Source organism: Monodelphis domestica, chromosome 4, assembly GCF_027887165.1.
Source record: "Monodelphis domestica isolate mMonDom1 chromosome 4, mMonDom1.pri, whole genome shotgun sequence".
In the NCBI taxonomy this organism is placed as follows: domain Eukaryota; kingdom Metazoa; phylum Chordata; class Mammalia; order Didelphimorphia; family Didelphidae; genus Monodelphis; species Monodelphis domestica.
This window is the reverse complement of record NC_077230.1, coordinates 418,598,642-418,620,245: the sequence shown is the minus strand read 5'-3', so window position 1 is coordinate 418,620,245 and position 21,604 is coordinate 418,598,642. Positions and strand designations below refer to the sequence as shown.

At 62.8% G+C, this 21,604-nt stretch overlaps 1 protein-coding gene across 5 annotated transcripts in view; it reads left to right on the top strand.

Annotated features, from left to right (window-relative positions):
* SIPA1L3 (signal induced proliferation associated 1 like 3) overlaps positions 1-21,604 on the top strand; it is a 132,213-nt gene that overhangs the window by 108,233 nt on the left and 2,376 nt on the right. For all 5 annotated transcript variants that reach the window (XM_056796172.1, XM_016422201.2, XM_001366744.4 and 2 more), the window contains 8 exons: positions 1,043-1,170; positions 6,732-6,850; positions 9,865-10,259; positions 13,101-13,301; positions 17,132-17,297; positions 17,615-17,825; positions 18,396-18,539; positions 19,204-19,333. In XM_056796172.1, coding sequence (XP_056652150.1) covers positions 1,043-1,170; positions 6,732-6,850; positions 9,865-10,259; positions 13,101-13,301; positions 17,132-17,297; positions 17,615-17,825; positions 18,396-18,539; positions 19,204-19,333 — 1,494 coding nt within the window. The remainder of the gene's footprint in view (positions 1-1,042; positions 1,171-6,731; positions 6,851-9,864; positions 10,260-13,100; positions 13,302-17,131; positions 17,298-17,614; positions 17,826-18,395; positions 18,540-19,203; positions 19,334-21,604) is intronic.

Here is a 21,604-nt window from a genome sequence, read left to right as displayed (position 1 = left end):
GGTCACACATAAGATTATGAAGGAAGTCAATGAATATTGTGAATGAATACAATGAAATACATTTATAAACATATTTGTTGTTCAACTCCTATCAGGAGCATCTAAGTTATTCATTGGAGAGAGCCAGGCCCAAAGACGGGAGGTCCTGGGTTCAAATGTGGCCTCAGACACTTCCCAGCTGGGTGACCCTGGGCAAGCCACTTCACCCCCATTGCCTAGCCCTGACCGCTCTTCTGCCTGGGAGCCAATACCCAGTAGTGAGTCTTAAGACGGAAGGGAAGGGTTAAAAAACCCCAAAGCCCCTCACCCATTGGGCAGCTAGAGTGGCTCAGCCCTGGAGTCAGGAGCACCAGTGGGCACGTGAGCCCAGAGGCCCAGCAGAGAAGGTGCCTCCACCCCTTGCCCAGGTGTGGCCTTGCCAGTGAGGGAGCTCCCTCAGGGCAGCGGCTCCGGCCCTTTGTACCCCCTTTAGGCCGCTCCTTCACGCACATCCTCTTGTAGCCTTCAGCTTAGGCCTTGGGGGCCGGACAGGATCTCAGCGGCCTTCTGGAGCCTCCTGTCCAGGGAAGAAATCCCCCCTCGGACCCCGGGGTCCTCTGACCTTTTGGAGAGAGGCAGCTGTCCTGGTGATGCTTGGGCCTCTCCCCAGTGGCTGTGGCCCCACTGTCCCTCCAGCCTGCCCTGGGCAGCCGACGGTGTCGGGGTGGGGTTGGGAGGGGGGGTCATCTCCTCCGACCCTCCCCACATGGCGGGCTGCCCTCTGGACCGCCTCTCGAGGGCGGGAGGACCAGGGAAGGCCGCTCGCTCTCCCCGCGGCCCGGCTCCGCTCAGGGATCAGGCTTGGCTTCCTGGCAAGCAGCTAACAGTGCATCTCACATCTTACTCATCGGCCCTCGCCAGCAGCTCTCCTCCCCCTCCCCGAGTCTGAACCCTGTATATTTAAAGCCTGCTAATGAGCATAGCGGGCCGCGCGGTGCCGGGGGTGGCTCTCTCCTGGGCTCTGCCTGGCCTCCCAGCGAGCCGCTCTCCGTTCTCTCCCCAGATATGCAGCCTCTCAGCATCCTCTGCTGCCGCTGGAACCCCACTACGGCCACGAGGGGCTGTCCAGCGGCGACTCCTCCTCAGGCGGCCTGACCAGCCAGGAGAGCACCATGGAGCGGCAGAAGCCAGGTGAGATGCCCCGCGGCACCGGCCGGGGCCCTGCTCCTCCCCCGGGCTGCCTGCCCTACAGGGGCTGGCAGAGGACGGGACATCCTAGGGAGGCTGCTATCGGGAGGGGGGGGACAGACAGACAGAGACAGAGATCGGGGACCACCTGGAGCCCGGGTGCCCGTCCTTTGGAAGAAGGGCTGCCCCCGCTGGTGGGAGGGGACGGCTCTTCCTGCCTTGCCCCACCGCTGACGTCTTGGGCTGCTCGCGCTCCCTGGCTGCAGGGAGCTGCCTGTGCTTGTCCCCCAGGGCTTGGAGCCCAAACGGGTTCTGGGCCCTGCTGCTCGGGTTCTGTCCCCGCCCCTCCCCTTACGCTGTCGGGCTTGGCACGTGAGAGTCTCGAGCGGGCTCTTCACGGGCCGGCTGCAGCCCCCGCGTGTGTGGCCCCTGCCTGCCCTCCCGGCCCTCCTGCTCTCCCTCTGGCGGGTGGGCCGTGCCGTCGTGCACCCCTCCGCCCCCGTCAGTGCCGACCTTGTCCTGCACCCTGCCGCGGGGGCCTCGACCTCGCTGCTGTCCTGGGCAGGCGAGGGCAGCCGAGGGGCCCTTCTCGGTCGGGTTTGTAAGGGCGTAAATAGAATTCGTAAAAGCAGCCCCTGGACCTGAGGCTAGCAGCCCAGGCCGGCAGGGTCCCAGACTGCTCAGGGGCCTTCCTCCGGCTCTGTCCCCATCTCCCAGGCACAGGGACGGTCTGGCTGCGTCCGCTCCCCGCTGGCCTTGCCTTCCCGCCTGGGTCATCTGCCCTGAGCCTGCAATCTCTGACTGGAGTGCTTGGCCCTCATTTCACATCCCATCAGGCAGGCTGGCAGGGAGGGGGACGCGACGTGTGCCCCTGGGGGAGAGCCGCGGGCCGTGTGGCCAGTGTGGCCGGTGATGAGAAGGCTCTCGGGGCTCTGCCCAGCCTTCACCCGCTGGTGCTGCAGACGGGCACACTTCTCATGCTCAGAGCCTGGTCCTGGGCCCAGCTGAGCTCGCGGGTCTGAGCTTGAGATGGGCTCCTGCCCCTCCCATCCTGGCAGTCACCCAGAAGAGTTAGGGAAGGGCTTGAAAGAGGCTCAAGGCCTCCTGATGCAGCGGTCACCCAGAGCGGGCCCCGCTGTCTCAGCCGATGATGGCATCAAAGTCCTGGGCTCACTGGGCCTGGCATCTCCAGGGGGTTGCCTGCCTGTGGCCAGGTCCCTGCAGGGACATGACTGTGGGCATGGATGCTACAGCCTTGCCACGGTTCTTATTTTACAGCAAGAGACAATACGTGTCTGGTCCAGTCCATCTCCCTGTGTCGTCCCCCACAGGGTGCAGGGCCGCTCCCGGCCTTGCCATTGTATTGCCCTTCTCTGATTCTAAAAGCTGTGTGAGTCCATGGGTGGGTCCTTCTGGGCACCCATCAGCTCTTGGTCATCCCAGCCACTGTTCTCCGCCCAGCCTTCCTCTAGACTCTAGGGGACCTCGTGCAGCCCTCGGGCCATCCTCGCCGCCTCCGCCATGGTCCTGATAAGAGCTGCTCCAGCGCCAGTTGTCCTGGGACATGGCTCGGCCCCCTTGCTCTTGGGGTCATCTTCTGAGATCATGGCGTCACCAGGAAAACGTGGGTCTGAAGTGATGGAGGTGGGGAGCACCAAGGCAGGCAGCGGCCTCAGGGCCTGTCCCAGACGTGTGAGTCTGGGCCGTCCGTCCTCATCTGCTTATCTCAGGCTACCCCCTTTGTAGAGACCTTGAACCCATTCTTTCCCTTGGCATGTTTGTGAGTGGAAGTGCTCATCTTCATTTTAGTAAATACCAGACTGATGAGAGCCTGGGAGTCTGTATCTGCTGGGAGAACCAGGCCAGGACTGCTGGGATCCCCCAGAATTGCCCTCAGCCTCCCTATCTTGTGTTCTCTTGGGGGCTCTTTGGATAATAATAAAACAATAATCATCAGCACTAGAATTAACTAGCATTTTAAAATTTGATCCACATGACAGCCCTGGGAAATGGATGCTAGTATTATTATTATTATCTCCATTTTACAGAGCAGGGAGCCGAGGTTATCACTCAGGAATCAGAATCTAGAACTCTGGGCCTGTGGGGTGGCCTTTGGATCACTGTTTGCTCCTGCTGTGTTCTGTAACTGGCTGTGGGGGGTGAAAGGAGGGCCATCTCCCTCCTCTACTCCATTCCTTCGCTGGATGGTCCTTCTGCTTCCCCTTTCCATCCCATGACTGAGGGCAAGGGAGTCTAGTCCTCTTCTCCCACTTAAGCCATTGATGCTGGCGTGAGGCCATGCGGGGTCATCTTGTGCCTAACAGTGTACCCTCAGAGCTTTGTCCTCCTGGTTTTTATCGAGGGTCCTGCTTCCAAGAGTCAAGCGAGTCATGGGCTGCAGAAGTGCCTGCGGAACCACTGTCTCCTTCTGTCTTGGGGACCCATTGATTAGTCCCCCTTGCAAGCCCCCCCCCAACTTTTTCCAATCTCAGTTTCTCATCCTTGCTCTTCACAAAGGCTTCATTTAACTACAGATGGCAAGCCCAGGTAGTCCTGCCAAGTTTACTCTGGGCCTGGTCTGCTTCTTTTAGCCCCATGTCCATGCTGCTTCCTCAACCATGTAAGCAGCCATTGGATGGGCCTTTGCTCTATCCTCCATGCTGCTCCCTCCGAGACGAGCCGCCATGTAAGCAGCCATTGGATGGGCCTTTGCTCTATCCTCCATGCTGCTCCCTCCAAGACGAGCCGCCATGTAAGCAGCCATTGGATGGGCCTTTGCTCTATCCTCCATGCTGCTCCCTCCAAGACGAGCCGCCATGTAAGCAGCCATTGGATGGACCTTTGCTCTATCCTCCATGCTGCTCCCTCCAAGATGAGCCGCCATGTAAGCAGCCATTGGATGGGCCTTTGCTCTATCCTCCATGCTGCTCCCTCCGAGATGAGCTGCCATGTAAGCAGCCATTGGATGGGCCTTTGCTCTATCCTCCATGCTGCTCCCTCCAAGACGAGCCGCCATGTAAGCAGCCATTGGATGGGCCTTTGCTCTATCCTCCATGCTGCTCCCTCCGAGACGAGCCGCCATGTAAGCAGCCATTGGATGGGCCTTTGCTCTACCCTAGAAGGACCATATGTGATTGCTGTTGACTCACAGGCTTCATGAGGCCCAGCCAGGGTGCCCGGCCCTAAAGGCAGACTCACTGAGCTATTTTTTAATGTTCATTCCTCTCTACCCAGCCCTCCTGATGCTGCTTCTAGGAAGAGGTCCACGGGCTCGTCTGAGCAGACCAGTTAGTTATACTTCCTAATGTCTCCCCTCTGCTGGTGGAAGGCAACAGAGGAGAAATATGGAACCTCTCTAGTCTTACCAAGAAGGATCAAAGCGACTGTTTCTAAAGAACAGATGGGATAGGATTCAGGCAGCCTCTCTGACCTGGCCGTGCCCGTGAAATGTTAGCCCAAGATATCAGCTGGGTTCCTGAGCTGGAAAGGACCACCAGAGGAGGTCATTCAGCCCTTTGTTTTACAGATGAACAAACTGAGGCATCCTTCGCCTCCATAAGGTTGATGGGTAATGGTTATGGTTAATAGCAGAGGCAGAATTTTAATCCTCTCATTTTCGATTCTACTGCAATATTCTGCCTCGTCAGGCCATTTCATTTGAATGAGTCCTAGCTCCAGAGAGCTATGCTCTTGGCTAATAATTTTCCCGAGAGCCAAGCCCCTTCCAAAGCAGGAAGCAGGTGTCCTCTGGTGCTGAGTCTTCCCAGCTGTTTAACCTGAGCCCTCCCTGGCTGTTGCCTGGCATCTTCTGTGCAGTGGCTGTAGATAGACACATTCCCAGGATGAGGAGGACATTTTTCTTCTACAATCGTGGAATTCTCAGCATGCTAGGGAAGGGAATGGTTCCAAGACTGGACAAGGGCCAGCGTGCTGCCCACTTTGGTGCCTAACCCAGATGGAAGAGGGCAAAAAGAATCAGGTCTGGCACCCCGAGCCCTGGTTTCAAATGCTGCTTCTGAGACTTGAATGCCAGTCATTAAAACCTCTCCAAGCCTTAGCATTTTTATCTGCAAAACCAGGATGATAGTGCTTGGCCTTCTTGGTATCAGGTACTGTACTGATTGAGAAGAAACATGAGTGTTCTGCCTCCCCCCCCAAAGGCGGGGACACATACACAGAGGTGGGAGGGGGCAGGAAGTGGCTCCCGTCTGCAGGACTTTAAGCTTTTGTCTCTACATCACCATCATGGCCTCCAAGTCCAAAGATCCAAGGTCAGATCTCAGCCTTATCTAGCACTGACTTGTTCCATGACGAACCCCACCTGAATTTGAGTGTCCTCGCATGTAAAATGGGGGTCCTAAGAACACCTGTCTCCCAGGACCCTTGTGAGGCTCCATTGAGACCCTTTTTATAATGTCAGGATTCCTACGCCAGGCTAGTCTCGGGCAAATGCCAGGAGACTGGCCAGGTCTGACCATTCATAAGGCTGGTGTGACATTCACTCATCAAGGCGAGACAGAAGTGGCCAAGAATGGGGGGCTCCTGGTGCTCACTGTAAGGTCTGCCCCTTGGGACATTCAAGGCCTCTCACATGGGTGGTGGCAAGTCAGAGCGGGGGCTCCTTAGAGTTAGAAGGGACCCTCGACACCATAGCAATGGAAGAGTGCTGGGCTTGGAGCCAAGAACCCAAGGGGCAGTGCCGCTGGCCTCTCTTCTCTCTCCCTTTTCCCTCTTTCTTCTGCCTTCCCCCTTCTCTTTTCCTCCTCTTGTCCCTCCACACACACACACACACAGAGGCTTTGTGTGAGCCCAGACTAGTCACTTGCCCTCCCAATGCCCCGGGCAACCTTAAGGTTCTGAGGAGCCTCAAAGGTTTAGTGCTGAGCTCATTTCCTATAACTGATAAAATCACAGGCCCGGTTCAGGGGAAAAACATTTCCTCTGTAGCCTCGGCCCAACGCTTTACCCTGTTTTCAGTGTGAAGAAGGAGGGGTTTGGGTGGATGGAGCACCAGTCCCCTCTTCCTGCTCCCCCAATTCAATATGAAGGGACATAAATTGGGAGTAGAGTTTTTTATGTGCTTTTTGTTTTGCAGAACTTTCTTTTCTTTTTCTCTTCCTCGAGCTCCCTTGGAAAGAACAGCTCTTGGGGCAGAGGGAGGTGGAGGAATAGGGGAGAAGAGGAGCTGATGGCAGAACTAAAGGGAACACTAAAAATGTGTTTTTAAAGGGCAGCAAACTCTAGTGTGCCGCAGAAGAAACAGGATTGATTTTGTAGGCGAAGAGTCATTTCCCAAATGTTGCCTGCATCCCTCGGGGCTCTGGAGGCCTTTCGCTTCATAGTCTTGTTCAAACAGATGAACACGGGGTTCCCCCCCACCCGTGGCAGCTGATGGGCCTCTGAACCGTGAAAGCGATTAGGGAAAACTTGGAAGGGGCCCAGAGAGGACTCTCAGAGCCGAAGAGAATCGGGGACCCTGGGAGGGGGCGTGGCACCAGAGTCTCCTCCTCCAGGTGGGCCATTGGGGCAGGGACCCCGGTAACACAAAGTTCTCCTTGTTTCAGAGCCCCTGTGGCACGTGCCGTCCCAGTCCCGCCTCTCGGCCATGGGTGGAAACAGCGGGAGCCGACACGTCAGCAGACAAGACATGGCAGGCAAAGATTCCCCCAACAGGCATTCCAGAGTGAGTCAGCGCCATCCCTCCCTGCCCGCCTGCGTGGGACCCCTTGTGTGTGCGCCTTTGTGTTCGCCCTCACCTTGTGTCCCGTGGGGAAGAGGGTTGGCTGCGGAGTCGGAGGGCCCGAGTTCCAATCCTGTGCCCCGTGGGCACACACCCCTTCCTCAGTTTCCTCAGGTGAAAAATGAAGAGCCCAGGCTCGAACCCCTGGAGTCCCTTCAGCCCCGTGCTCTGGAGAGGGGCAGGAGGGGCCCCGGGGGACTTGGGCCTCTTGGTGGTCCTCCGGTTTCACCCAAAGCTAAGCCCCTCTGAGCAGGCGCGGATCCATCGCCGAGAGTCCTGCGGAGAGTCGATGGGGAGCTGGGCTGGGAAGGGGCCCCTGGGGGCTTTCTCTCCTAGACCGGGGACCCGCGCTTGTGGGCGGAGGGGCCCCCTCGGCCTTCCTGAAGCTGGTCATCTGGTGCTGCCCGCGCTCGTGCAGGACGCGGCTCCCAGCACGTAGAGGGCCCTCGTCCGTCGGCCGCCCGTGCTGGGCCGCCAAGGAGGCCCCGCGCTCAGGGACGCGGGGCCCGTGGCCGTGCCTGGCTCCCCGGCCCTCGTGGTCAGCCGGGAGAGGCCGGCCACCCGGGGAGGGGCACCCCGCAGCCTCCAGCCACAGTAGCGTTGTTCTTTCCATCACAGTTCCTGAGCGGCCCAAGCGTTAGATCTCCTTGGGGGACTACGCGGGGGCGACCCCCTGCGGAGGAAATGAAAGGAGCATGAAATGAGTCAGACCTGGGTTCTAGTCCCAGCTCTCGGGGTGGGACTTTGGCTGCCTCCCTCCTCCTCTCGGCCTCAGTTTCCTCCTCTGTAAAAGGGGCTCCCAGGCCTGACCACGTGGCGGGGCTTCCAGGAGATCTGCTAAGATACTGGCTGAGCAAGGACCCAGGAGATGGCAAAGCTATACACAGACACGTATTGGTAACCTCTGGTAATCATCAAGAACCCATTACCTGGCCAGGAACACTGAGGCATCTTATGGTCCCTATGATCTTGGCTTGAAAGAGCTGCTCTGTGGCTCAGTAGACTGAGAGCCAGACTTGGAAACGAGTCCTGAGTTCAAATTTGGACTCAGACACTTTCTAGCTGCGTGACCCAGGACAAGTCACTTACCCCCATTGCCTGGCCCTTTTTGCTCTTCGCCTTAGTACTAATACACAGCATTGATTCTAAGGTGGAAGGTAAAGGGAGATGGGGGGGGAGGGGGCAGACAGACAGACAGACAGATAGGCAGAGAAGAGGGCGGGGGAGAGGAAGAGCTGCCCTCACGGGGCTCTCGTGTTTGGGGTTTATCGTGGCTTGTAGTCCCCATTCTGCAGATGGGAAGACAGAGGTGGGAGGCCCAAGGCCGCCCCATTCCACACCCAGGACTCCCCCTCCTTGAGCCAGCTGGATTTCAGTCCAGTAGAGGCTCCTCCAGGACCTGGCCAAGGCCACGACGGGGCACAGTGAGCAGAGCACTGTGCTTGGAGGCAGGAAGACCCGAGTTCAAATCCTGCCTCTGGTGCTTGTTCGCTGGATGGGCAAGCTTCTACCTCAGTTGCTTTGTGTGTAACACGGGGTTCCTTTGGCACGGATGTCGCTGGTTTCTTGTGAGCGTCAAGGGAGCCGAGGTCCCGTGGGCAGCGCTTGGCAAATGTCCGCCGTCGCATCCTTTGGGGAACCTCCCCGACGGTCCCGCTTGGGGTCGCTCGTGCTGGAGCTGCCCCACCTTCCTTTGGGGGGTCCCGTCCCCGGCGTGCGGTGGGAGATGCTCTCTCCTGCTCCGGGCTCGGGGGGCGGTTGGAGGGGAGTCCCCAAGGGCAGGGGATGAAAGGCGTCCAGCGGGGCCCGCCCACGTGGGCGCTCGTCACGGGGTTGGTGGGAAGGAGGGGCGACCTCGGCCAGTTTGGGGCCAGAACGGCGTCGCGCGCTCCTCCCCGGGAGCCTCTGCAGGTGCAGCGCCGGTGTGGGCGCCGCAGGGCCCCGAAGGGGGGGCGCGGCCTGAGCCCTCCACGCGTGGGCCCTTGTGCCTCCCGCTAACGAGGACCAGCCAGAGTCCGCGGACGGAACCCGGCGGGAGAAGGCCGGAAAGAAGGGGGGGCCACGAGGGCCAAACAGGGTTTGGGGGATTCTGCAGGCAGTGGGCAGTTGAATGAATGGCGGGGTGCTACAGACCCCCCCCGCCGGGGGATGGGCCAGAGGGGGAAGGCAGGCACACCCCCATTACCGAGAAGATGCGGGTCTGCTCCTGGGGTGCCAGCGTCGGGGCGCTTACAAGGGACGGTACAAAAGGTCAGATCAGCCCATCCAACAGACTGGCTCTGGAGGGCGGGAGAGGGCGACACCAGGAAGCCCCCCGCCCGGGTTAGGGGCTGGCAGGATGGCATTGCCCTCTCCGGGGGTGGGGAGGGTGCAGGGAAAGCTCGCGAGCTCTGGGACAGGATGGGTGTCGGGGGGTGGCCCTGGACACCCCGCGTGACCCTCGGGGCCGGAGGTTAGGGCCGGCGACGTCTGAGGCCTGGCCTGAACTGTGGGAGCTGGTGAGGTCACGGCGTGAAGCGGGATGGGGGGAGAAGAGGCCCGGGACGGGGGACCGAAGCAGCGGTCAGAGGGAGGGGGAGGGAGAGAGCCGCTGGGCCGGAGGGAGGAGGCTGCTGGAGGCCGGGATGCGAGACGGGGGTGAAGGAGGGTGACTTCAGGGGGAGGAGGGAGCTCCCGGGACACGGCCTGGTCAGCTCCCACAGACGGGGAGACTGAGGCCGGCCCAGAGGGGTCAGGGGTCGCCCTGGCCACACCAGGAGGAGGCGCCTGAGGCACGGACGGCGCCCCGGGTGGGTGGATGTGGTCCAGTGCCGGGAGGAGGATGCTGGTCTTGGGAAAACCCAGCGTTGAGCGTCCCGGCGAGCTCTTGGTGACTCCTGAGCCCAGGGCCCGGGCTGGCTCCGGCCGGGGAGAGCCATGCCTCGGCGCAGCCCTGTGACCCGCTTTTGTGTTCCCAGGGCGAGCCTCAGTACTCGAGCCATTCCAGCAGCAACACGCTGTCCAGCAACGCGTCCAGCAGCCACAGCGACGAGCGCTGGTTTGACGGCCTGGACGCCCTGGAGGCCGAGCAGGACCCCCTGTCCAAGGGCGGCTCGAGCGACAGCGGCATCGAGACCACCGTCTGCACCGCCAGCCCCGGCGGCCTGCCCCCGGCCAAGACGTCGCGGCCTCCCAAACTGCAGAAGCCCGCCTACGGCGGCCACGAGGCCGGGGGGCGGCTCGGGGACAAGCGCCGGGAGGCTCCGCCGGCCGGAGGTCAGGCCAAAGGCTACCGGCCCAAACTGTACTCGGCCAGCTCGGGCACCCCCTCAGGGCCCACCGGGAGCAGCCACGAGCTGCTGAAGCAGCCCAGGTGCGGGAGTCAGGCGGGACCCTCGGGACACCCCGGGCGCTGGGGGGGTCGGGGGCTCCGGGCCCGGTCAATGGGAGCATCCCCTGCCTCCTGCCTGGCAGTCCTGCTGCCCTTCCCAGAAAAGGAGCCTCCGCTGGGGCCTGACCAGCCTGGTTCTCCCCGAGGCCTGAGGGGGCAGGGGAAGCCGCAGAGCAGGGAGGGGAGGGGCGGCCCGTGACCCCCAGGGCTTGCTCCCCTTCTCTAGCCCTGAGCTCCCCCGCTACTGTGACCCGATTGTCTGGGAACCAGAGACGGGGCACGGGCGCCACCTAGCGGCAGCCTCCTCCCGCTGCTGAGCCAGGCCTGCCCCTTCCTTAGCCCTTCTGGGTGGGGGGAAAGTAAGGAAGACCCCTTCCCTGAGGGCTGCCTCTGACCTGGCTGACTGAGTCAGGCTGGCCGGGCTGAAGAGTGCCCTGCCCGGGGGTGCCAGGCTGAGGGGTGACGTGGGGGGCTGGGCAAGAAGCAGCCCAGATGAGTCGGGGGTCCGGGGAGCAGGCACACAGCCAGGTCCAAGGACAGAGAGTTTCAAAGCCAGGGAGTGGCACAGTCAGATCTCGCCTGGCATTGCCAGGGCACGCCCCACAGATGGGTTCCTCAGGGGCTAATGGCAGCCCCAGGAGGGAGGCACCACCGTTGTCCCACTTTACGAGGCAGATGGGGAGGGGCTTGCCTCGGAGAGCCGCCTCTGCCCACCTCTGGCATCCTGTGGCGAGTGCCCTTTCCTAGCAGGAGCAAAGTGGCCTGTGCTCCCTGACTGATGCCCACTCCCTTCCCCCAGCAGCCGACACTCGGGCCCTGCTCTGCCCTGGCCTCCGGGGGCTCCTTCTCTCTCTCTCTGCCCCTCTCCCACCCTCTCCAGCCCCCTGGTATTTGCCCAGGTCACACGCCTGTGCCTGGAGCTCCTCTCTGTCGGCCATAATTCCGGGCAGTCCTTGGGCCACGTCAGGTCCCCTGGACAAGGCCTCCACGTGGCCTGCTTGTGTCAGAGAAGTGCCAGTGTGCCTGTCGCCAGCTGGACCCGTGCTCTGGTGAACCCTCCCAGAGGCCGGCGTGGCCCCAGCTACCTCGGAGGCTTCGAGGCCGCTGGCCCCCGGGACTGAGGCTCCCCCCATCCTTGCCCACCGTGGCAGCCGCCGCCAGCCTCCCCCAGAGAAGCCTGGAGCAGGTCAGTGTGAGAGCAGGCAGCGAGCTACGGCTTCTTTCTCCTCTGATGCCAAGGCTGCACGGGCCCAGGAGGTGCGCCGCCAGCTGCCGGTGGGGGCAGGCCAGAGGGCCCAGGTTAGTGCCTCAGCGGCAGGGTCCCACAGCCACGGCACCGTCTCTTGGAGAGCCCGTGACGTGGCGAAGACCCCAGACTCGCAGAGCCGAGGCCTGCCCAGCTCAGCCAAGGTCAGACTCCTCCTGGGCCAGGGGTGAGGCCGCGAGCCGTGGGGTCAGCGCCTGTGCCAGGGAAGCACCGAGTACAATGGGGTGCTCTCTGAGGGCCCCGGAAAACCCGTCCCTGCGAAGCAACCCTTTGGTTCCAGATCCGAGTGAGGCCTCACAGCAGCGGGGTGAGGAGCCCCTGCCGGCGGCCGCCACGTGGCCGCACACCGTGGACCAGACCAGCGTCAGAAGAATAAACGCTACGGGTGTCCCGCCAGACGCGTGCGGGAGGAGCGAACAGGACGAGAGGGAGGGTCGGCACGGGCCGGCCGAGCAGCTGCTCTGGCCTCCCCAGAGACGCCCAGCGTGCTGGTGGGGACCCGCCGCGGTGGGCAGCCTTGCTCTAGTCTGTGCCCATTGAGTGGGCATCTGCCTGGAAGCAGGTCTGTGCCTCTGCCCCTCTCCCAGGCCGTGCCCTGTGCCTGTGGCCTCAACTGTGCTCTGTAGACTTCTGAAGCCCGGAGGCGGCGGCGGCGGCTGTGCCCGCCGGCGAGCTCGCTCTCTGCGCCTGGCCAGGCCTCCGGCCCCGGCACAAGAATGAAGACGCCGAGCTGAAGGCGTTGTGAGGGCTCTGTGGGGCTTGGCCGAGGGCCTGGGAATGTCTTGGTGGCAGGAGCCTTTCTCCACTGATTCGGAAGCCGAGGACACGCTCCCTTTTGGGGGTTTGCTGCCTCCACTGGGGATTCTCCCGCTGCAGAGAAAGGAGGTGAATGGCCCCCACTCGGGGTCCCAGGAGAGCTCGAGGAGGTTTGCGGCCCACCTCCTACCCTCTGGGGTCTCCGAGCCCGTGGTCGGAGCCAGGAGGCCTGGGCTCCCTGCCTGGCCAATGGAGACTGTTTTGGGGGGCTGTGGGAGCCCACCCTCAGAAGGAGCCCGGGACCAGTCTCCAGGCACTGGGGCTCCGAAGGCCACATCCAGAGGCCTGATGGAAGACAGGCTGGGCCCTCTGGGGGACCGTAGGGAGCTCCTTCTCTTTCACACTGGCAGGTTGAGGCGGAGCAGAGAGGGGAGGCCACAGGAATGGGGTTGGGCTAGTGTTAGGGAGGCCTCATGTAGATGGTCTCTGGAAGGGAGGCGCGATGGTTATCCCCATTTTGGAGATGCAGGAACTGAGGGGAAGTGACTGCCCGAGGCCCCACGGCCAGTGATTGTGGGGGTGAGGACGGATCTCGGGTCTTCCTTCCTGGGGCTGGCGCCGTGGCGCCACGAAGCCGCCCGGGCAGACGTAGTCCCTGGCGTCCCTTCAGTGATGGGGGCAGCCCTGGAACAAGGAAACGCTTTGGGGCTGCCCTGGAAATGGGCGGAGGGCACCGGCTCGAGCTTCGCGGGGAATGTGGCTTGTCGAGTTTGATTCCAATTTGTGTCCTTTGTTTTCAGTAACGTGAGCTCCCGAGCCGCCTACCCCGCTCAGGTTTACAGAACGCCAGCCTTGGAGAACCCCAGGGCCCCCCAGCTGTCTGCCTCGGTCCCCAAGTCCTTCTTCTCCAAACAGCCTGTCCGGAACAAGTACCCCACGGGATGGAAGAGAGCGGAGGAGCCCCCCCCACCCAGGCCGCTGGCCTTCTCTGACCCCAAGAAGTAAGCCTCCGACCTTCGGGTCTCTTTCTTTTTTCCTTTTAAAGCCTCGCCGTCCTCTCAGAATCGGTACTGTGGATTGTGTGCAAGCAGAGAGCGGTAAGCGCTAGGCGGCGGGGTGAAGTGACTTGGCCAGGGCCACCCAGCTAGGAAGGGTCTGAGGCCAGATTTGAACCCAGGACCTCCCGTCTTCAGGCCTGGCCCTCCATCCACCGAGCCACCTCGCTGGCCCCTTTCCAGGTTTCTTTGGTGGCCTCTTGGATGTGTGTGCCTTTCCCCCTGCTTTGCTGATGGAGGTCTGGTTGGGGCTGGCAGGAGAGGCCAGTGGCTGGGCTGGAGCCGGGCACAGCTGGCTCTACGAAGGCAAAGAGGGGGGCAGGTGGACAGGCTTGGGGGGGGACATTTCCGGTGGAGCTGACCACCACGACAATGTCGGTTGTCCCATCGTTTTCTGGTCTCCAAAGCCCTTTCACAGCGTCCTCACAGTTCCCTCCACAAAGATGAGGCAGGCAGGGCAAGGGTCTTCGTTCTACAGACGGCGAAACCTCAGCCTAGAGAGAAAAGGGCTCTCCTGAGGCCGCGCGTGCCGCTCCAGCCTCTGCTTGGTTCGGGCCCGGCAGTGGCATCCCACAGCAGCCCCCACGGGGTCTCGCTCCTCCCCAGCCACGCAGACGCCGCCCTCACAGAGTCGTGGCCTCGCAGGAGGGAGGAGGCAGGGGAAGCAGGAGAGCTCTATGTGTGGCGGCAAGGCAGACCCCGCACGCGCTCATTAGGCCCCTAGCGCGTGCCAGGCGGGGCGCTCGGTCCTGGGAATTCCAACAAGGCCCGTCCTTGCTCACGGGGGGCTCACGTTGTCCGGGGGGACCCACAAGGCCGGCCGTAGCTGAGGAGACCCCGTAGAAAGAGCAAATGGTAGAGCAGGAAAGCCTTGCGGGGAAGGGATGCCTTGCGCTGGGTGCTGAAGGAAGAGAGGTTCTCAGAGGCCCGGGAGAGAAGGGATGGCGCCCAGGCAAGGGTGTGCTGGCAGAATCTCGCCTCGCCCCGGGGCCTCAGAGGGCAGAGCCTGGAAGAGCCCGCGCCAGGCTGAAGGAACTCGGGATTGAAGGAGGAAAATCCGCAGGCCCAGCAGCAGGCCCACAAGCCGCTCCTGAGCCTGGGGCGTGAACACGAGCCCAACGCGAGAAGCAGCTAGCTCGGGCCAAGCGTACGTAGAAGAGACGTAACGAAGGTGCTGAGAGGCCGGGCTCGTCGGAGGATTGGCTTCCCAAGGACCGTGAAATGCCAACGGCCACGTCAACAGCTACCTTCTGTCAGTGTCTGCCTTCTAGATAGAGAGCCAGGCCTGGCGTCCCGAGGCCCTGGGTTCAAATGTGGCCTCAGACACTTCCCAGCTGTGTGACCCTGGGCAAGTCACCTCACCCCCTGCTGTCTTCGATTTGTTATCGGGACAGAAAATAAGGGTTAAAAAGATGTCTACCTGCCTGTCTCCTTCAGGTGTTTGAGTGTTGTCCACTCACGTATTGCAGGCAGGAAGTTATTTGTAGGGATAATCCGGAGCAAAGCGCGTGTTTGCCTTCACATCCTTGACTGGGCGATGGACAGCGTCCCAGGATTCCACAGTATTCGTCGTATGCGGATTATTTAAAAAAGCAAGTTTGTGTTTGTGCACAATGTCAGCTTCGGGTCTCCTCCCAAGCGTCCCGTCCAGAGCCCCCAGTGGCCGGATCGTCTTGGAAGAGCTGATCGTAGGGGTGAGGGAAGGCAGAGAGCGAGAAGCAGCCCTCAAAGATGGGAAGTCTCACCCCCGGCGTCCCCGGCGAAGTGATTCGCTGTTTGGAGGCTTTGGTTCATGCACAAAATGGCGCTTTTTCTCCTAAAGCTTCGGGAGTTCAGTCTGGCCTCTTGCTGTGATGGAGCAAGTCCCTTACTCACTGTCTGCCTCAGTTTCCTCATTTGTGAGATGAGCCGGAGAAGGAAATGGCCAACCACTCCAGTGTCTGCCCAGAAAACCCCAAATGGAGTCAGTCACAAAGAGTCGGACGCCACCGAACCACAGCCATCTTTGGCAGATGAGACAGAGGGCCGACGGGCCCCGAGGATTCCACCTGAGCACCCCCAGGGGCAGGCTCTTCAGCCTGTGGCCCAGCACCGGGAAGCGGGGTGAGAAACAAGAAACCGGCGGCCCCCCGGCTGGCCTCGTGATGTCAGGAAAAGGAGCTCCGGGGCACACCGTCAGAGGATGTGGGCAGGGCTTGCTGGAGGTTAGCGCGGGGTCCCATTGGAGGGAAGGGCCACATCGGGGAGACCCCAACTCCACGGCGGGGTTAGCTGCACGGAACAGCCACTGCAGGAATTGTCCAGGATGAGAAGGAGCCGCCCCCCCCCCCCCGGGGTCCCAGGCCGGCAGCCCCTCTGGGCTCGGTGTTTCAGTCCTTGCCCCGTGTCTGGGTCATTTCTGTGCCTCGGCCATGGTGCAGCCCGCCGGTCTGCGGGCTCTCAGATCCTTTTCCGTGCCTGCTGCTGGTGCGCGGAAGCCCCGCAGAGCCGGCTGGGGCCTGGAACAGAAAGCCCAGATCGCTTCACGTTGCCTCGGGTTGGAGCGGGGGAAAGGGGCGTCCTGTGAAGCTTGACTTGTGATCTGAAAACCCTGCGCCCCTGCCCTGGAGAATCTGCCCCCATGCCCCGTGTCCGAAGCCTCATTTGTTCCTGGAGAAGGCTGAATCGGGGCCTTGTCAGCGCAGCTGGCCAGCCCGACGGAGGCTGCTGCAAGGACGGATTGCAGGCAGAAACCTGGAAAGGCCGGGGAGAAGGGACCGCCGAGCCCCCTCCCCTTATTCCTGGAGCGCTCCCGTCCCGGAGAGGCCGCAGGAGCCCTGGTCTTGGATGACTGGATTAGGCAGGCTCCAACAGCGCTGGCCAGCAGCGGGGCTCAGTGGATGGAGAGCCAGGCCCGGAGACAGACTGGGTTTAAGCCTGGCCTCGGACACTTCCCCCTGTGTGTCCGGCCCCGGGCAGGTCACCCAACTTCCCTTGCCTGGCCCTTGGCGCTCTTCTGCCTTGGGAGCAGCACGCCGGGTGGCTCTGCGATGGAAGGGAAGGGCTTTGAAAACGGAAAAGAAGGCAGCAAGCTCTCCCCCCAGCCAGCCCCCGAGCTCCCGCCAGAAGCTGCCTCACGGCCCAGGCCTTGCCGCAGGGGCCCCTGGGGGAGCAGAGGGCCAGGCCACCGGAGAAGGCCGAGGGTGGGAGCAGGTCCCCCACTTCTCCCCAAGAGCCTCGGGAAGGAATCCCGCTCCGGGAGGCTGAGGGGTCCGTCCTCTCCCGGCGTTCCAGGCGCCTCCGCCAGCCTTCTCTTCTCGTGGCCCTCTCTGCCCGGCTTGCCTCCTGCGTGCCTGCCCACCGTGCCCCCCTGCACCCGCCCGAAGTGCGTCTCGTCATTCGTTCCTCCGCCCCGCCTCTGGGCTCCCCGACCCCAGGGCCCCCTGCCCCTGCCCCCGGGATGGCGGAGATCGCCAGTCGCATTAGGTAGTGCCGTGAAGTTGGCAAAGCAACTATGAATCCGATTTTAGCTCCACATCCACCCCGGGAGGAAGGGGCTAGTGTGACCCCGTTGTGCAGTTGAGGAAACTGAGGCAGACAAGTATAGTGGCTTGCTCCCAGGGTCCAAACCATCTCGAGACAGACGGCCGTTCTGTAGCTGCTTCCACGGCGGGGGCCTTTGGATCGGGCTTGGGTTAGCGCCTTCCGTGTGCTCAGCCCCCCGAAAGGAGGGGGAGGGGCTCCCCATGGGGCCCCCATTCCAGGGAGCAGCCCTGACCCTCCCGGAACCATTCCAGGCAAATCGACATGAACACGAAGAATGTGTTTGGGCAGCCCCGGCTCAGAGCGTCCCTGCGGGACCTCCGCTCGCCCCGGAAGAACTACAAGTCGACCATCGAGGACGACCTCAAGAAGCTCATCATCATGGACCCCCTGACCCCGGAGCAGGAGCGGGACTCCTCGGTGAGTCGGGCCAGGGCCTGGGGTGCCTCTGGGCCGATCCGGGGGGCGTTGTAGCTCCATTTGAGACGTGAGGAGAGAGACTGCGAGTCGGTGTCAGAGGCCAGATTTGAACCCGAGGCCTGACCCTCGGCCCGGTGGGAGGAGCATGTGGCTTATGGGAAGGCTCAGACCAGCCACGTCAGCCGGGGGGCAAGCCTGGCAGGGGAGCGGCGGGCCCACCCCGCGGGAGGTCTCGCTCGGTCCTCACGCCTCTGGAAGGAGGGTGGGTGCTGGGCGCTGCCCGCGGGGTCTGACCGGGCCGCCCTCGGTGCACACAGTCCCCTCAGAAGGCCCTGCAGAGGACCCTGTCCGACGAAAGCCTGTGCAGCGGCCGGCGGGAGGCCGCGTACGCCAGCCCGGCCTGCTTTGAGCCCGGCCTGCCCAGCGACGTCCTCTTCACGAGCACCTACCCTTCGAGCACCCTGCCCTCCCGCCGACAGCACCAGCACCCGCACCCGGCCGGCGGCAACGGCTTCCCCGAGAAGAAAGGTGAGCACGTCGGGCCTGGCCGGGGGGAGCGGGGTGACGGGGCCCCGAGGGCTCAGCTTCGGCCCGATTCCGTCCTCCCTTCCCCGGCTTTGCGGCCCCTCGGGGCGTCCCCGGGTGGGAGGGCTCCGGTGGCCCTGGCTTTGACATGACCCCTAGGTCTCCGGCCCCAGGAGTTTGCTCTGAATCTCAGCCGCGACGGCCTCAGCCGAGGGCCTCCGTGTCCTCGGCGTCGTTCCTTCTCTCGGTCGTCCTCTCATCCGAGGGGGCCGTGATCAGACGGGCCAGTGGGGATGGGGGGAGGGCTCCCCTGGGGCATCCCCTCCGCTCGTACCAGCCAGGACCGCCCGTAGCTGGGCTGGCCTTTGGGGTGCTGCCGGCGAGGAGGCCCCTGGCAGAGCAGGAGCTCAGTCCGGTGGGGCCGCTCGCAGGGGATCCCTGCCTGGGGCTCACTATTGGCCTCTAGTGAGGGCCCCGAGGAGGTCAAGGCGGGGCCGGCTGCTCCCCGTGAGGACGTGCCTGGGGCCCCCGGGCGGCACCTTCACGCACACTGCCCCGCTCTGCCTCGTCCAGCCACCATCTCCGCCTCGGAGCTCTCCTTAACGGACGTGCGGGACCGACCGATGAGGCGCCTGGACCCCGGGATGATGCCCCTGCCCGACACCGCCGCCGGCCTCGAGTGGTCCAGCCTGGTCAATGCCGCCAAGGCCTACGAAGGTGAGTGGGTCCCTTCCTTCCTCCGGCCTCTGGGGGGAGGCTGCCCGGAGCCCCTAGGTGGGAGAAACATCTCTGGTGGCGATGGCCGGCGCAGCACAGGGTCCACTCTCACGAGAAGCTGGTTTTCTGGAGCTTTTCCAGGCTCCTCCTGCCAGCAGGCCGGCGAGAAGCGGATGTGGTGATCATGCCAGGGCGGATGTCCTGAGGGCCGCGGAAGTGGGCCTCCCTTTCCGGCCTCTCTGCCCTCCCCTTTTCTGCCCTGGAAACTGCCCTTTCAGGTCTGGCAGAGCAGCCAGGCCCCAGGAGGAATGTGCCCCGACCTGTCCGCCGCTGCATGCACCCTCCTCTCCCAGGGAGAGGCAGAGACGCCGCGCTGCACCCCAGGGAGGCGGGCGGGCGGGCAGGGCCTCTCGGTCCGGGCCAGGGGCAGGTAGGAGCCCGGATCCCTGCTGCTCCCCACCGTGCTGCTGGGGCTCTGGCCTGCCCTTGCCTGTCTCCATCCTCCAGAAGGGGGACGGAATCGTGGGGCGGTGGCCCCCCAGCATCTCCCCTGAGAGTTTGGCAGGGGCCAGAGAACCCCCAGAGGAGGGGGCTGGAAGGAGCGGCTCCTCCTGGGCCTGGGCCTCCCCTCGGACACGCTGACTCGCTCTTCTCGCCCTTACAGTGCAGCGAGCCGTCTCCCTCTTCTCTCTCAATGACCCGGCCCTGAGCCCCAGCATTGCACCAGCACACAGCCCCGGCCATTCGAGCCTGGAGCGGCCACCCGCCACCCCCCGGACCACCCCCACCATGAGGTGAGGCGCCACCGACTCCTGGGAGGGCTCATGGACGGGCCCCGAGAGTGTGAGGGGAGCCAGGCGTCCATGGGCTGTGCCGGTCCTCTGTGGGGGGAAGCGGGGGGCCGGCGCGAGCCTGAGCAGAGGATGCGACGCCTCCTCTCTCCTCAAGGAGCCGGATTCCGGCCTCCGTATACAGGCAGGGGTGGTGGGCGTGGGGCAGAAGGAGGGAGGCCCGGCCTCCACATCGCTGAGATGGTGGAACCAGCAGCTCCGAGAAAGGGGGAGCTGTGGACAGAGCCTCCAGGGACCCCCCACCCAAGGGAGATCGAAGGAAGGACATGGGGGGGGGGGGAGCAAGAGGCTTCTCTGAAGAAGAGAACGGAAACATGGGCCCAGAGCCGTTTGGGGCAGGGCTGAGAGGAGGTGCAGGTCGCTGGGAAGGTGGCGGAGCTCTCAGGGCAGTGAGGGCCCCCCAAGCCCTCCAGACAGACCCAGAAACACCAGGGACTGACTCATGGCGGCGAGATCCAGGAGAAAGTCAGAACTCCTGTCTAGGCCCACTTGTTTCTCCTGGCCTGCTCTCGCCAGGCCTGCTGACACCCATTGTTCTCCGCCCTGTTCCCGGGCCTCCTTGCCGCAGGCCCAGCCACTCTCCCCGTGTGCTGCCCCATAGTGCACCTAGAGATGACTCATGGAAGCCAGGGGCTGGGCCCAGTGCGGGTTGGCCCACCTGCCAGCCCAGAGCCTTCAGGAAAGCCAGTGAGCAGAGAGGAATTGCCTCCAGCTCCCCCCACGGGCCATGGACCACGTGCTGCAGGCTCCAGCTCATGTCCTCCCTTCCCCTGGGCTGTCCCTCCCGTTTCTCTTCTCCCTGCTCTCTCTCGGTTCTTGGCTCTCGCCCAGCCCTCTGCACCCGGCTCATCTCTGACTCGGGCAGAGAAGAATCTGTTGTCTGCAACCCGAGTCCTAGGCAGCTGGCACAGGCTTTTCCCTGTCGCCTTCAAGGCCATAGAGCTCGCAGGCCGAGGGCCTTCTGCCTCCCATCGCCCCTTCCTTCTGGGATCTGGACTTGCAGGGTGTCGGGTCTCCCAAGGAGCTCCTGGACACCTTGTCCCAAGGCCTGGGCGATGGCAACCTTACGGGGGCACGTGCCCGATTCCAGGCCCCTCTGGACACCGGGATAGGTCCGGGGCCAGGAGCCACGGGCCTCCGTAGCCGTCGCTGGCCAGCACGGGTCCCCCTCCCCGGACTGGACCAGTCAGATCCCTCCGTCCTCAGGAGGCCTGCTGGGTCGGAGTGACCTGGTGGGAAGTCATACAATCCTGGCAGAAAGCGACATCTTGGTCCCTTCCAGCTGGCTAGTCTGGACTGACCCCTTCCATAGGAGAGACAGGACAAAACTGCCCCTGCCCTCGCTCCAGCAGACATCCACACGGGGGACTGGGGGACGGGGGCTGCTCTATGCTTTGGTCAAGACTCCGCACACCCCTGGGGAGCAAGCGGTCCTCCTCAGGGGCAGGAGAGGCCTGGTGAGGCCCCTTGTCTGTCACCCACCCTACGGCTGACTGGCCTGTCTCTGGAGCTGTGTTCCCCCTGCACACCGACCCAGACCCTCTGCAGGGCCCAGAACCCAAAGGACTGTTCATGGTCTTCTGGGAAAAGTAGAAGCAGCAGGTGGTGCTGGCCATCCAGGCCCCTCAGAGCCACAGGCTGACCCAGCCAGAGCTGACAAAAACCTGCTGGGAGGTTGCCCATGAGAGGAGAGGCTTGGGTAAACCAGATACCCCTGCCCAGTCCTCCATGGGCTCCAGAGCTCTGTCTGTCTCTCTCTGTCTCTCCTCTCTCTCTCTCTCTCTCTCTCTCTCTCTCTGTCTCTGTCTCTGTCTCTGTCTCTCTCTCTCTCTCTCTCTCTCCCCCCCCCCCTCTCTCTCTCTCTCTCTCTCTCTCTCTCTCTCTCTCTCTCTCTCTCTCTCTCTCTCTCTCTCTCTCTCTCTCCTCTCCCTCCCTCCCTCCCTCCTTCCCTCCCTCCCTCCCTCCCTCCCTCTCCTCTCTCTCTCTGATTCTCTCTCTGTCTCTGTCAGCTTGGGGTGTAACAAGGAAGATTCTATTTCCTCAGAGACACCACCTGTCAGTAGAGGCAGGGAGCACCTGCCTGGGGGTGGGAGAGTCCCATAATGCCCCCTCAGGGGTGCTAAGCCTTAACAGTGCCCAGAGAAACTCTGGACAAGGAGACCCGAGTTCAAATGTTGCCCTAGACGATTTGCCATGGCCTGGAGTATGTCTGTC